This window comes from Gastrolobium bilobum, unplaced genomic scaffold (genome assembly GCF_033153095.1).
Source record: "Gastrolobium bilobum isolate Gb01-03AN ecotype WA unplaced genomic scaffold, APGP_CSIRO_Gbil_v1 utg30084, whole genome shotgun sequence".
NCBI lineage: Eukaryota > Viridiplantae > Streptophyta > Magnoliopsida > Fabales > Fabaceae > Gastrolobium > Gastrolobium bilobum.
In genome coordinates this window covers 326,777-343,135 of record NW_026898071.1, presented here as the reverse complement: position 1 = coordinate 343,135, position 16,359 = coordinate 326,777, and the positions used below count along the sequence as shown (strand labels likewise).

Sequence of the window (16,359 nt, the reverse complement as noted above, 5' to 3'; positions counted from 1 at the left end):
CTCCCTTTCAACCATAGCATGGAATTCTTTAAAGGATTGGAGTACCTGGTCTTTAGTCTTCAACAAATATACCCACACTTTGTGGGAATGGTCATCAATAAATGAAACAAAATACTGAGCTCCTCCAAGATATTTCTCCGACATGGAGCAAACATCAGTATGGACGAGGTCAAGAATATTCCTTCGTCTTCTTGGTTGATCCGGTCTCGCAAAGGAAACCTGGTGCTGTTTTCCAGCTAGGCAGTGTGTGCAACTCTCCAACGCTTGGCCTTTCAACCCGGTCAATAATCCTTTCTTGTTCAGGATCTGTAGCCCTTTCTCGCTCATGTGGCCGAGGCGCTTGTGCCATAGCTCCAAGCTAGGTTCATCTCGAACAGAATTGGCTTCTCCGCCATTGATTTTTTCTTGCATCACGTACAAGGAGCCTTCATTCTTACCTCGGGCCACGACCAAGTTTCCCTTGGCCAGCTTCCATCTCACACTACCGAAGTAGTTCACTAACCCGGCATCGTCAAGTTTGCCTACCGAGATTAGGTTCAAACGCATGTCAGGAACATGCCTCACATCTTTCAACATAAGTCGGCATCCGACATCCGTGGTCAGAGTTACATCACCGTCACCAACAATCTTGCTGGTCACTTGATTTCCTATCTTCACGACTCCAAAATCACCACCTCGGTAAGAAGAGAAAAAACCTTTGTGTGGAGTAACGTGAAAGGAGGCACCAGAGTCAACAATCCAGGTGCAGTCATCATATGCAACATTCAAATAATTATCCTCACCAAGGAGGAATATCTCGGCATCAGGGTTTGCAGCCACCGCAGTGGTGCTCTTGTCTTCCCTCTTTTTGGGAATAATCTGATCCGGCTTCACAGAGCCGTTCTTCTCATCATTCTGTAGGGTCCAGCAGTCTGGCTTCTTATGGCCTGTCTTTCCACAGTAAAAGCACTTCAACTCATATTTCGGCTTTGACCGACCTCTGGACTTGTCTCGTCTGTCACGACCTCTACCTCGGCTTTTGCTTCTACCACGGGAGTCAGATTTCCCTATGTTCTCAGCAATATTGACCTCAGACGTACTCAAAGTACCTCGTTCTCTTCTCCTGGATTCTTCGCCTAGGAGGCTGTCTGTCACGACATACATCTTCAATTTTCCATCTGAAGTCGAGTTATTCAGGGTCACCACCAGAGTATCCCAGCTTTCTGGCAGCGAGCTCAACAGCAGCAATGCTTGCAATTCTTCATCAATTTTCATATCAGCCTTTGACAGCTGATTCGCAATACCTTTGTAGGTGTTCAGGTGTTCAATCATGCTCATGCCGTCCTTGTATTCAAGCTTAACAAGTCGGCGAACCAGGTGTGCTTTGTTCCTGGGAGTCTTCTTCTGAATCATGGACTCTAATTTCGTCCACAACTCATACGCGTTCGTGAATTCGGACATGTGCTCAAAGAGGCTTTTATCAATATATTTCCTGATCGTGGCTACCGCCTTCCGACTCAGGATCTCCCACTCCTTATCTGTCTTGCCTGCTGGTCTCTCATCAAGGATAATGGGCTCATGCAAATCTTTGCAGTAGAGATGATCTTCCATCATCGGTCTCCAATAAGTGAAATTGTCTGCGGTCAACTTGAACATATCTCCATCATGAGTTATGCCACTGGTCTCCATCTCTTCTCCCTCAGAACCCGTCGAACCTGGGCTCTGATACCACTGTTGGGAAAACTCGATTCCCTCAAGCTCGGCTAAGCAGCCTTAGTGCGGAAGTCAATCAACAAGATCCTGATCTCGGATCTCGGCAATACCTCGGCCAGAACTTCACCAGGTCGGGTAGCGCAGCGGAAAATCAAAACGAAAATAGGAGAGAGAGAAGAAGAACACAACCAGATTTAACGTGGGAAAACCTTCTCCTATGAAGAAGTAAAAAACCCACGGGACCTAGTCCAGATCAGAAATCCACTATGAAAATAATGGTTACAACGAATCAAATACACTAATGTGGTGGTTAACTCAACCTCTCCAACAATGGTGATAATCAAACTACCCTAGAGATGTTTCACTCAAACTCTCTCTAGAGATCTCTCAAATGCAAAGCATAAAGCTTTTGCTCAAACAATCAAATAATTCTCTCAAATTTGTTCTCTCAAATCTGACCTAGCCTCCACCCACAACTAATGAGTATATATAGAGGAGGTGAAAATTAGGGTTAGGATTTTTAGGAAACCCCTCAAATGGGCTTGGGCTTAGTATTGAAGGAGGAAGCCCAGCACATTAAGCTATTCTCATGTACTTATATTCTTACTACAACCATGGGTGTGAAAGTATGGTACAAATTCAAGTAGTTCATGTGCCTCCCTCCCTTTCATATGTATGCCTGCAAGCAATTTTAGTAAGTGTGTGAGTGAGGTACTACTTGTTTATTTTGATGAGAATATTATGCGATTACAGTTCTCTCTAGTCATTGTGTCATAATATGATTGTTATCTTTTCTCTACAAACAAGTGAGTGTATAAATGTCTTTTATAGGAGTTCATTTATTCTTTTTAGAGTAAATATCATTTTCGGTCCTCAGCAAATTTTACGATGCCCGTTTTAGTCCCTAACAAATAAAAAGGCTATTCGTGGTCCCTAAGAAATTCAAAATGGATCCAGTTTAGTCCTTTTGAGGGATTAATGTGGATTTCTTTTAAATTTGTGAGGGACCACGATTTTAACTAAATGGGTCCATTTTGAATTTCTTAGGGACCACGAATAGCCTTTTTATTTACTAGGGACTAAAGCGGACATCGTAAAATTTGCTGAGGACCAAAAATGATATCTACTCTTCATTTTATGTTTGTCTAGTCATTTCTTTATCTTGTTTTAGTGAGATAAGAATTGAAGCTTCTATCCAAAAGCTAACATTAGGGGGTGAAAAAAAATCAAATAATTAAATTGAATTTAATTGTAAACCAATCCAAACCATACAAAAAGAATTATATTCTTTTGAACTGGTTTAAGAACTAAACTATTTTTTTAACACGAGTTCAATTCCAAGAACCAAACCATTTTACCAATTCAATTCTGTTCAGGCTAAAAAATGAATTGAACCAAATCATACACATTATTAAAAGTGTAAAAAAATCAAAAGAACTAAAATAAACTGTGAACCAAACCATACCGCACCATATATTTTTGAACTAGTTTAAGAACCAAACCTGTTTTTCAAAACCAATTCATTTCATTAACTTCAACACTTTTCTAATTTGGTTCTGTCCAAAATAGAAAACTGAACCGAATGGAACTGTGCAAACTCGAAGCTAACATCTCGTTGCAATGCATGTATTTGTCCAAGACACATATTGAATTTAAATTCTTGGCTCAAACTTATATTTCTTCCAAGAGAAAAGTATGTGTCATTTTAAATGACACAAATTGTGTCATTTCATAAACACAAAATGGTGGGATCTACACTTTTAATTTTTTTTCTTTTTTTTAGTGGGTCTGCGTCTATAAAATTGAAGGAACTATTAAAATTTATGTTGAAGCGATTTAGACCTAGTATATTGGTATGCTTACCAAATCATCATCATCTTACAAACACACAAGGCATACCTCTTGGAGCGCAGATCTATCAGCGATCTCCTTATGTGTAAAATTCCTTCACGAATTGATCTCGTCTATGTCACAGCACAATCAATCTTCTTGTAACTGGTTGGCGGCAGACCTTCCCTACTATCTCTCAAGGGGGAAGGGGATAGTGTGTGGGCACTTTCTCACTCTCAGGCAGATAACCTAACCTTAGCCTCTACTACCACAAAGTGAAGACCATTAAGAGGCTGATGACTATAAGTGTAAAATATATATGAGTTCCAAGAAATCCTAACCTTAAGCTGAATGATCTTTATGTTTCTTGAGCTCTTCTTACACATTAGACCCAATTGGGGTTTAGTAAAAGAGCAAAATCCAACAATTGCCACTTGCTCTTGAGTACAAACTTGAGGCCAAAGCCCAAGATCATGTAACTCACTAGTCGTTATCAACTAAAAAATGCCTCATCCCTTATCTTGAGTTTAGCCTGGAGATCTACTATATGTTATTAATCAAGGCTCCTGATAATCAACAAATGATTATCTAATTCACTATTATTCCACTAAAAGCCCGAACTAGAACTCCAAGATTAATAACACGTATAACATGAATATGCATCGACCCTTTGTAGAATAATTGATTGACAAGTTTTCTGTAACTCAATTAATTATTTATTCCCTTGACTATAATAGTTTCTCTAATGGATTACATGAACTGGCCAGTGTCTTGTACATCCAAGTACCGAAATATATCAAGAGAATATATCCTACAAATTTTATATTATTTATCTCATAAATATCAATAATAAAAAAACTTCACTCCCAAAATATCGAGTTATTGACGTCAATAAATCGAACCTCACCCGTTGGTAAATCAAAGAATGATGCCAACAACTTATTTTTCCGGTCTCATAAAAATTTTATACCAAAAATATAATTGGCTTCCCCAGTACTTTCATACCAAAAGCAAAAGACAAAAACAAAAAAATTATTTAAAATAAATAATACTGAAAAAACAAACAAACTAAAAGGTTGTATCCATCCGTGACTCGATCTATATCCTAAGCCAAGGTACTAAATTGCATAGCTTTCCAAGGTGTCATTTTTCCCCCTCTTGGGGAGATAGTTTTCATTATTGTTGTTTAGGAATAAGCTTTTCATGAAATACTTGACATTTAATACAGAACGTTAATTATGTGTATATTGTGCTTCATTTTTATTTTCATATTTTTATATCTTTTTTTAATTATAAAACAAAAAAAAAAATATAGTAATACATATTTCCTTATTGTTTATTTGTTAAATAAAAGTAAAATAACGTATCAGATAGGATGTGCAAATAACAAAATGCTTCGAACAATTTGCCAGTGTTCTATTATGACACTAAAATCTATGCCGCAATGTGGTCCATTGTGTTCAAACCCTTTTATATCCGTATTACGTACCGGTAAATCATGAATGAAGTAAAATTGGAAAGGAGATTTTAGATTCGATATCCATAAGCCACGTGATAATGTGGAAAAACAGAATCAACGAAATGAGTGTACAAATGAAGGGTTCGCTTTTTCAGTTAACTTATCTGCACTAAGGGTTTGTTTGGATGAACTTTTTTTTCTTCAAAAGCTGTTTTTTTTAAGAAAAAAAGCACTTTTCGTTTTTAGTTCATTTGGATGTATCCTTTTAAAAAAAGGAGAAGTCACAAAAAAAGCCAAAAATCTACTTTTCTCAAAAGCTAAAATTTTTAACTTCTCAGAAAAGCAGAAGTCAAAAGCCAAATAATTTTTTCAAAAACTAAATATTTTTATAAAAATATAAATAGCTTTAACTTTTATAAAAGGTACTTTTAAAATAAAGAAGTGGTAAAAGTTACTTTTGAAAAAAGCTTAACCAAACGACCACTAAGTTTATTATGATGTTGTTTTGCGCAGAAATTATAGTATTTTTAAAATTTTAATTTATTTCAGAATTATAATAATCTTTATATTTATAACTTTTTAAGATTTCAATATTAAAACGACATTATTTTAAAAATAAATACAAATAATTCATCTGCATTAACTGAATAAACATTTTCCGCGAGACTAAAATTTACCTGAAACGTCGGTGAAAGTTCCTCCTTAATATTCAACATTAAAGACAAAGACGCTTTTACCAAGACTAGCTAAAGAATTATATACTCCATTACGGGGACGTTTGGTACAGGAGAAATTTTTATTTGTCCGGAAATTTTGATTTTCAAAAATATGATTTTTGCATTCAGTTTACAATAATATCTGAAAATTTAAAATTTATAAAAATTCAATTTTTCGAGAATCCATCAAAATCCCGCGTACCAAACTTCCCCTGCAAGCAGAATGAGGCTGGACTCAATGCACCGTGTATACATGAAGAAAGCTAGAAAGCGAGGAACATGGATTTGTCAACAGTGTCAGGCAGGAGCCAAGGAGCGCAGATTAGCATAGATTTTTGTGTACATTTTCCAGGTAGAGCACATATATCATTTTCAAGCCAAAAGGGAATGTTTTGGCAATTTTTCCATTAAAAAAACTCAAAAAAAATATATATATCATAATGTTTTCATAATTATCTAAGCACACATTAAATATCAATTAATATAATTTCATTAACTACAAGCTTTTAATTATGTGATACCCACGCATGATAACGTAAGCCTTCAATGAGAAAACATTTCGATCCTTCTTTAATTAAAATAAATGTTTATCATGATTTATTAGCTCACGAGACTTAAGCCCTTTATTTATTATTATTATTATTTTTTGGTGAGAGATTTAAGACCAATTTAGCACTAACTTCGAGTATTAGGGCAGTGGCTCTCGCAACCTACAGTCCAAAAGCCAAATCACCTCACAGCGCGTGAAAGTAAGCAGTATAATTAATTAGCTCATGGTTCGTAAAAAAATAAAATTAAAAAGGTTTATATCATCATGAGTCACCGTGGAAGAGACTGTGAGATAGTGATTAGCCATCAACTAAACACGTTGGTGAAAAAGATGCAAACGTTAGTATATTCAATTAATGAGAAGGGATTCTCTCGTATAAAAAAATAATTATTTGATCATGTTATTTGATTATAATTATTTATTTAAAAATTATATATTTTTTTCTTTTATCTCATTATCAATAAATGATTGTGATCAAATAATATGATCATATAACTATTTTTTCACATGAAAAAAATCTATTCCCTCAATTAATAGTGAAAATAAATAAATAAATAAACCACTGGGGTGGGTCGCAACTAGTGAGATAGTGATTACCCATCAACTAAACACATTGGTGAAAAAGATGCAAACATTGGTACAGTCAATTAATAGTGGAAATAAATAAACTCGGATAAGTTGCAACTTGTGAGATAGTGATTAGCCATCAACTAAACACATTGGTGAAAAGATGCTAACGTTAGTATAGTCAATTAAAATCGGAAATAAATAAATAAATAAACCACTAGGGTTAGCCATCAACTCGCGCACAAGCTCTGACGTTCTGAAGTTACACTCATTTGATTGATATATTGTATTATTCATCAATATGCACATCTTCATTGCTCCTGTCCTTTAATTTATTTGATCTATGTGTCGATTTTCTATTGGATAAATGCAAGTGATGCATGTACAAAATTTATTATTATACAGAGATCGAATTATATGTTAAATTTATATGGATGTTTTTAAGCCAATAGCTTATAGAATTCAAATATAAAATGCAACCACAGCTGTCAATTCGATCCGGCCCGAATCAAAGACCTTTTTCAGGGATTTTATTATTATGATCCGATGCACATTTCTTTTTATGCTCCTTTTTTAATAAAGATTTTTTATATATATTTATATCCCTATTTTTTTTTTAAATTACCTCTTACTCATTTTTTTTCTTCCTTTTTTGGTTAAGGCACACCAAGATTCGGTCCACCATAAATGACTTCCTTTTTGAGCTAGAATGGACCGGGCTAATTTTGTTAGATGATAGTTTGTTGATAAAAAATATTTAAAAATATAAAATAATACACAATTAATTTTAAAATTTAAACTTAAAGCTAAAACATAAAAATAACGCGTGATTCCTTTTTAGTTAAGGGTGTGCTTGACACTACAAAAAAAATGTTATTTAGCCACATTTAGAAATGTGGCAAACATTGATAAAAAATGTGGCTAACAGACTTTAACCACATTTTGATTGAATGTGCTTAAAAGTGGTGTTGCAATAATTTAACCACATTTTTTTATTCACTTAACCACATTTTAATTGAGTGTGGTAGCCTTTCTTTAGCCACACTTATTGTTAATTTAACCACTTTATAAATGTGGTTAATTTGTATAGTTTGCCACAATAAAATAAAATGTGGCTAATTATGTCTGAAAACTTTTCTTAGCCACATGCATAAATGTGATTAAATATATAAAATTCTTTTATTAAATTAAAAATATTTTAAATTCAATTAATTTTACAATAATAAAAAAAAATATCAAAAATAACTCAAGCAAAAAATAATGAACACGATGAGATATGAATCAAACTCCAAACCTTATATTCAATTTTGTATATATATGTTTTTATACAATACATCAAGTTTTCAATCCATGAGCTAATCAAGTTTTCCAGTAATATTGGATAAGGGAAATAATTGAGAAATAAACTCTTAAAGAAGATTGCCAAGGAATGTCTATACAAAATATCATTTTTCATGTAACTAAAAGCAAAATATTTTCATAGTTCCTACAATACAATTTTTCCATATCATGCTTCCTAAACTTGTTCTTGTATGCCTTCCAATCCTTTGATGTTTTGATGCATTATCTACCCCATCACACCTGCACAGAAATATTAAACTTTAGCTTGAAAATAAGACAAAAATCAAACATAGTTTTGAGAAGAATATAACAATTTCAGTTTTGGATAAGACAACTTACCGAACACGAGGATTTAAAATTACCAAATTATAGGACATAAAAAACCAGCAGATTCCATAAAAAAAATACAAAAATTCTGTAAGTTCAGATAAATTGAAGACTGACGGACAATTTGTTTAGGAAGAGAGAATTGGATATTTGCTTAATGATTACGGTCCTCAAAAAGTATATCATGTTTAACCTAAAATAAGGAGAGGTTTCATTTGCTTTATTTAATCCATAAAAAATTTAAATAAAATATTTGAGGGATAGAGTTTGAGTTTGTGATCCAAAAAGGCTTATAATTTGGTAGAAAGAGCATCACCAAAACGCCACCCTCCAAAAATACTACTTTTTTGAATTTTGAGCATTAAATTTGTGAGTTCTTAGCTTGAAATGATAAAAAGCATTACACTACAGAGCTGCTTCTTAGCTTGTGAATATTTTATTATTTTACTTCTTATTTAAATTGAAATTAATTGAGAATTTTTCTAACGATAACTAGTTTTGATCACCAAACAATAACACAAGGGATTTGTGAGAACTAACCTGCCAAAATCAAACCAAGTTGACGGCCGCTTTCTTTCTCTTTGATTTTATGGAAACTATAAAGAAGCATAAATAAATCATGGGATTGAGACACATTTTTATAATTGACAAAAAAAGCCTCTTAATTTTTCCCAAAAAATAATAATAAATTAGAGGGAAACACAAAAATATACTAATTCACTAGCAAGTGTAGATGGAAGCAAAATAATAGTTGATAGCAATACCAACCCAAACAGAGCAAGCAAAAAAAAGCTTCAAAGTGCAGAGAACGTGAGAAGAGGACGCTCTGACCTAGCCAAACTTGTGGTCTGGTCTGGTCTATCAAAGTAAATGTCAATTTTTTCACTTTATAAACTCCACAATACAAAATAATAATAAAAATATGGTTGATTATAAAACTTTAAAATATTATCAATAAAACAACAAACTTTAACCTTCACTGAATTTCTCAGCCTTCAAAATTTCTAATTAGTCTTTCATTGGCCATCATTTTGGTATCTTTATGCAATATATTCAATTGTATCTATGGAAACAGAATTCATCCGAATACCACATCCATTTTTTCAACAAATCCCAAAGTTATATCCTTATACTAATCCACTAGACAATCATACCCAGAATAAATTCGGTTCTTCGAAAAGGGAGGAAAAGAACATGGATTAAATGAATGATAAAATCTATAACCAAGAAAAAGTAATAAATGATAATAACAAGCATCCTAAAGGAAAATGATATTAACTCACCACTACTATGACAGAGGCAATAATTTTCATTCCCATCGCATGACTCCAAGTGGCCTACAACGCCATACCACCAACCTGCCATAAAGGTGCATCTTGTCAAGCAACAATTCGTTTTAGGTTAATATAATTTCAATCATATACTACTAATTTGAAATAAATATCATGATATCTAACAGTAAGAAACATCATGATTTGAAAAAATTTCAGAGGTATGAACTTTGAGCCCTCAAGTGAACAACATGCATTCCTTTGCTATATTAGGTAAGGAAAAATCAACCATAACCCTCTTGATAATATAAATAGTGTATGTGATCCCCCCTAACAGAAAAAGAGCTCCCAATAAAAACAAGAAAGTTCATAATGCGAAGCAGCTCTTCAACAGTGAACTTCACCTGCAGATGTAGACACGGAATCTCAGTTCAGATTATGAATATTCAAACAAAGTAAATAAATAACCAAAAATTCATTAAGAATTACTCACCATTTTGACTAGTCTTTATTACTCTCAAAGAAAGATTCTGTTAGAGCTAAAACATCATAACATATAATTTAGCCTAGATAGTAAGATATCACAAAGGTAGAAAAAAAGGACAAAGAAGAGTTATTGAAATTATTTCATCACATATAAAAATAAAATAAAAAAGTTTATCCCTGCTTCAATATGACACTCCATTTGATCAAAACAGATAAATTATTTGGTATTACATACAAGCTTGTTTAAAAAAAAATTCTTAAAGGACGGCACCATAAAAGCGCTGATCACATTTTGTATTAGTTCAAAAATTTCAATATATATATATATATATATATATATATATATATATATATATATATAACTTCAAAACATATGAGTGATCTGCAATAACAGGAACCAAAACAATAACATGCATCTAAGGCTGAAATATCTATGACATTAAAGAGTATATCTTCAACAACGATCCATTCATCGTTTTCAAAACAATTTATAAAATCAAAAAATTACAAAAAGAGAGAAAAAGAGAGAGCAAGATCTGAAGCAAACCCACTTAAAAAGAAACACCAACAGCACAGTAACATAAAAAACAAAAATAAATCAAATAGTAAAAAAAAAATATGAGCAGATCTGAAGCAAGAGAAGCGAGATCGAACGAAGGAGATAAGTTACCGTTGATTCCGATCTTGACCTTGCCGGATCCACATCATTCAACTAAAAAAAAGACAAATCAAGCAAAAACCCTAGAGATTTATCTCAAAAAAGAAGAAGTTGAGAGAGAGAATGTGCAAAAATCGAAAATTGAATCTCCGTTCTCTGCCGATGGATACAAGAACCTTATTGAGCTTTACGATCGGAGCCACTTGAGCTCCGGTATCCACATCCTCGCCGGCGGTTCTCCTCTTTCTCATGGTGTTTGGTGTCAGTGCTAGAGATATGAGAAAAAAGAAAAAATGAGTGACTGCAAAATTTGAGAAATACTAGATTGGGTCGGGCCTTCTATTACTGTGAAATTATGAAAAGTAGAAAGAGATGGGTTGGGCCTTATTTTGCGACATTTTTGTTAGCATGTAGTAAAATTGAATATTTTATAAACTTATGCCACATTTAATTGAATGTGGTTAAAATATTGTGGTTAAACAGCGCTTTTCTTGTAGTGTGATAAGGATTTAAAAAAAATTATTTTTAGTCTAGAACAAAAATTATTATAAAGAATATTTGGTAAAGAACATATATATTTTTATTCTAGATAATGAAACTTTAGCACATAAACAAATGGGAAGAATAAGAAATAATTATTTATTTGCTTTTTTTTTCGTAACATGCTATTTATTAAATATGCACATCGATCCACATAATGCAGAATGTGTTATCAAGATTAAATACATGTTATTCATTAAATACACGTCCTCTTTTATGGGAAATAAAAATATAATATTTTTTATCAAAAAATATTATTCCTAATCTAGAAATAAATAAAAAATTATTTCTCTATAAAAAGAGAGTAAAAGAACATAATAACTTTAATGTACACCTTTTAAGCGCTAGCTACTCTAATTATTTGGTATCTTATGACAGAATTTGCATTTGGACGAATATCCTCCATTAAAATAAGTCCAAACTAAGAGAGAGTAATTTAAAAGCAACATTTTATTGTACCAAAAAGAGAAAGAAAGAAAAAAGCAACATTTTATCTTAGTACAATAGGGGATTTATTTGGAATGGGAAATGGATCCATTTGAAATTAATGTGCCTCTAATTAGAACCTAAACGACCAAACTTGATGAGTTTCACATCCTCCCTTTGCATCGTTTCGCCACTTCGGACAAGGCAGTGTACGACGACCCATTCACGGAAACAGCTTTCATTGCACTGCGTTTCAACTCTTTCACTCTTTCCCTAATAGGGTTCGGCTTCCCCTCTCTATCCACCTCCATTATCTCTCTCACCTTCCTCGCTATCTCCTCTCTCTCCACCACCTTCTTCCTTTCCAATCTCACCGCCACACCCAGCTCCTCCTCCAACAACGTGGCGTTCATCCACTGCTCCGCGTAGAGAGGCCATGCAATCATTGGAACACCGTTTGTAATGCTCTCAAGTGTCGAACTCCAACCACAGTGCGACATGAACCCCCCAACAGAAGAATGTTTCAATATTGCAACTTGTGGAGCCCATTCTGTAACCAACAGACCCATTTTTTGGTTCCTCAATAAGAACCCTTCTGGCAAGTAGCTCAAAGGGTCACCATCATCATCATCTTTACCTTTTCCAAAGAAAGTTTCGATTGAAGTTGTTAAAGAAGGTAAACGCACCACCCAAACAAATCTATAACCACTCATTTCCAAACCCCAAGCCACCTCTGTTACCTCCTCGTACGACAGCGCCCCTACGCTTCCAAACGACACATAAATCACTGACTCGCTCGGTTGCATGTCAAGCCACTCGGTCAACTCACTCGGTGCTGACTCGGCCTCCCTCACAACTGGCCCGATTCCATACACAGGAACTTTTAGAATCTGATCCCTAAGTGCTTGAAGCTCTTTGTGTTGAAGATTCTCCCAAGTGTTGACCAAAAAAGCATCACCTTCAACGATCCCACTCACCATACTTAAATACGTTTGGTATTGCTCGCTGTTCCGGTCCACAATGGAATCAATAACGTCTTCCGGTCGAACCGGTTTGCAACCCGGGATTTTAATCGGTTCTTTCTGGTCCGTGAATTGTCCTTCCGCTTCTTTGTCCAACACAAGAGAATATGCAACCAATGATAAAAACCAAGCATGTGAAGCCACGTAAACAAACTTTTGCATATTCAACTCTTGTGCTATGGACAAACAAGCACTAACCGAAAAAAGGTCGTAGATGATCGTAGAAGGGCATGGCTTCATGTTAGAAAGCGCACACAAAATAGCGGGTTTGGTTTCGTGCATCATGGTGTTAAGATGTCTCAGTGTTGGAACGGTGGTGTCAGGGTCAAAAAGGTAAGAGATTTTTGCTCCAGGGATCTCTATGATGTCACATAGATTGGGGTTCATCGTTGAATTCAGAACCTGAGTTTGTGGTTCTGATGTTTGGCAAGTGATGGCAAGAACAGTGGCTTTCAAGTTGTGTTGGGTGACAAGGCGATTAGCGAGTTCAATCACTGAGATTAAATGACCAAAACCGGGGCTGGAAATTAGAGCTACATGTGGCTTATCCATCTGAACCGATTGCATGGAAAATTGAGATCCAAGAAGCCTAAACTCGAAGCTAGTAACCCCAATATATGGTTTTAGTTTTGGTCCCAATTATATGTGGGGTTTATATTAGAGTAAAGCCCTTTCGGTTCTAACAAAAACACATGATTCCACTTTTGTTGCTTATAAAAAAAAAAAGATAGTTAATTTTCATCCCTCTTTCTTTAAAAATGCAATTCTTTAAAATTTAATAAAGATCTAATTTAGTCCTTAAAAAAAGATTAATATAAATTTTTTTATGGTTCGCTTTTCTACGATCAATTTAGATAACTTATCTACAGTAAGCCCAAAACAATATTATTTTGAGACGAAAATTAAGGTATTTTTGTAATTATAATTTATTTCAAGTTATAATAATATGTTTTCATTATGATTTTTAATTTTTTAACCTAAAATAAAGTCATTTTGAGAGCAAATATAGATAAGTTATCTACCTTTATTGTAAAACCATTAAAAAAAAATTTATAAGAAAAGTAGAGATCTAATTTTTTTGTTAGCAACTCAAAACGACTTTACTCTTTATATTATAATCGTAATACTGTGATAATGTTGTACTTTGTCGTTCAAATTTTATTTATTTATTTATTTTTAACATGACGTTCGCGTAGTAGAAGATGATTTGTCTCTTAAAAAATTGTGCTCGTGGGAAACGATGATCTGGCCATTTTTGGAAGTTGGCCAAATTACAACCGGATTTCGTGGAATGTACAGTGATTTGTAAGATCAAATTATTCATTAATTGATTAGCGTCACTTTTGAAATTAGTCCAATTACCATTAAATTTCGCAGAATATCGATTGTGCTTGCACATCTACTTGGATTTGGACCTGACGGTTGACCTAATTTCTAACGAGGTGTATTCCTTTCTGTATCTGGACCGATACCTACATGGATTAACTTCAATGTCCATTCCGAACCCGATCTGATTATTGATACAGTTGAGATACTGAATTATGGGGTCAATAATTCGGGTCATTAGTTCAAAAGTGTAAGAAGAAAATACCACAAGGAAGCAAATTAAGAACAATGAAAATCCTCGTCAGACTCAAAGTTGATAAAGCATTGACACGTGTCAAAACAAATAGCAACCAAGTGATCGGTGTAGACGTAGTTTTGGGTCCTAGCATTCAATGAAGCGACCCACACTTCGGGAAGATAAGGTCAAAAGCCCTTGCCGACACCACAACTTAATTTCCTAAAAAGAAAAAGGATAGACCCCACATTTTCTACCTTCACTTGAACCACATTTTCCAAAGATTTTTTTTTTAGCATAGTTTTCCCGACAACACTTCACATTGTAAATATATGGGGGTTTAGTTTTCTTATGTGATAGATGATAAGTTAGTTTTTCTACACGTACAAATATCAGTGGCCCCATTATTTTTTAAAACAAAAAAAGAAAAAGAAAAAGAAAAAGAATTCAATTTTTAATCTCTCAGTAGAAAATATTATTCATTCTTCTACGACAGAAGAATAGTATTTTCGAAACATATTTGAGTATGATTATAATTTTGGAAAAAATAAAAAAATCTCCCTATAAGCTTCTTCGGAATCACTTACCTCTCTCCTCAAATTTTTTAATCATTTATCCCTCTATATAATTTTTTTTATCATTTACCTCATAACTTGATCTTCCATCCAAAATTATAATTAATAGTGTTAATTTTTTTATAAGATACCAAAACTACCATTTAATTAAAAAACAAACAACATGTTGATTTTGTTTGTCGTCAATTACGCTTCTATTTGTCAATCTATTTTAATTACTTTTTTTATCATCTACAAAGCTGATATTGATGATAAACGAAAGCAAGCTATTTTTGTGTTGTCAATATTTTTTATGAATCTATTCGTCAACACGTTTAATTACTTGATATTGAGCTCTTCAAAAGTACCATTAGCAAGCTATTTTTGTTACTAATGACACCAAATGAACAACGAAAGCAAATAAAAAAATGAACCTAACATATACAGGGTCCATAATCATATAATTTCATTTCCATTCTTTCCCGATATGACTTTAACAAAAAGAAGTAAATCTCAAAAAGCTTCCACATAAAACTTGACTTCAACAAACAAGTTTCAAGTACTAAAAATAAAAAATAAATAAAAATAGCCCAAAAAATATATATATGATGCCATGCTTATGGTTTCTTCATAGCCCAAAATCTCCTTTCTTATGCAAAAAAGTGGGTTTCCAACAAATCTGGTCAGCAACAACAAACTTCAAAAAATCTCCTTTCAAGCATATTAATCTATAAAAAAAAACTGGACAGCAACAACAAGCTTCAAATCAATGAACCTTCATTGGGTGCTAAGGGGGCATCGATATGTTTTCCTCCTCTTGTAGCCATCTATCAATACAAGAAACCATTCAATTAAGAACACATAAATAACAAAATGAAATAAAATAGGAAAAAGTCATTACCTTTTGCCTCTTCGTAGAAGGTTGAGATATTTGTTGTGATTGCTCATTTTGAATTCGAGCCATCCTTTGGCTTGGTGTTTCTCCAATGACAGATGCCTTATAATTTCGTGCATTATGTCCCTCAGGACGACAATTTCCACATCTGATAGGTTTGTTTATTCTTGTGTTCTTGTATGGGTTTTGAGGCTCATCAGCTTGCCTTCGCCTCAAAATCTTAGGTCTACCAGGTGGCTTTTTTATAACAGGTGCAACAACAGTTGATTCACTCTTGACAAGATAATCATGAAGGTCTGGAATCAGTTTAATAGGAGTTGAATATACCTTCATATATGTTTCTGTTGAGAAGCAAATATCAACAAAGTCTTCAGGCACTCTTCTCCAATATCTAATTGCTGCAATACCATTGATGCAAGGTATTCCTGTTAACCCCTAAACTCTATAGTTGCAACATTTATTTT

The 16,359-nt window shown here is 33.7% G+C and overlaps 1 protein-coding gene across 1 annotated transcript; it reads right to left on the bottom strand.

The window, feature by feature from the left end:
- Positions 1 to 11,852: 11,852 nt before the first annotated feature.
- Positions 11,853 to 13,498, bottom strand: LOC133312588 (anthocyanidin 3-O-glucosyltransferase 5-like). The gene has a single exon (XM_061513816.1). It carries the CDS (start codon positions 13,450 to 13,452, stop codon positions 12,028 to 12,030), a length of 1,425 nt encoding a protein of 474 aa, XP_061369800.1. The 5' UTR covers positions 13,453 to 13,498; the 3' UTR covers positions 11,853 to 12,027.
- Positions 13,499 to 16,359: the final 2,861 nt, after the last annotated feature.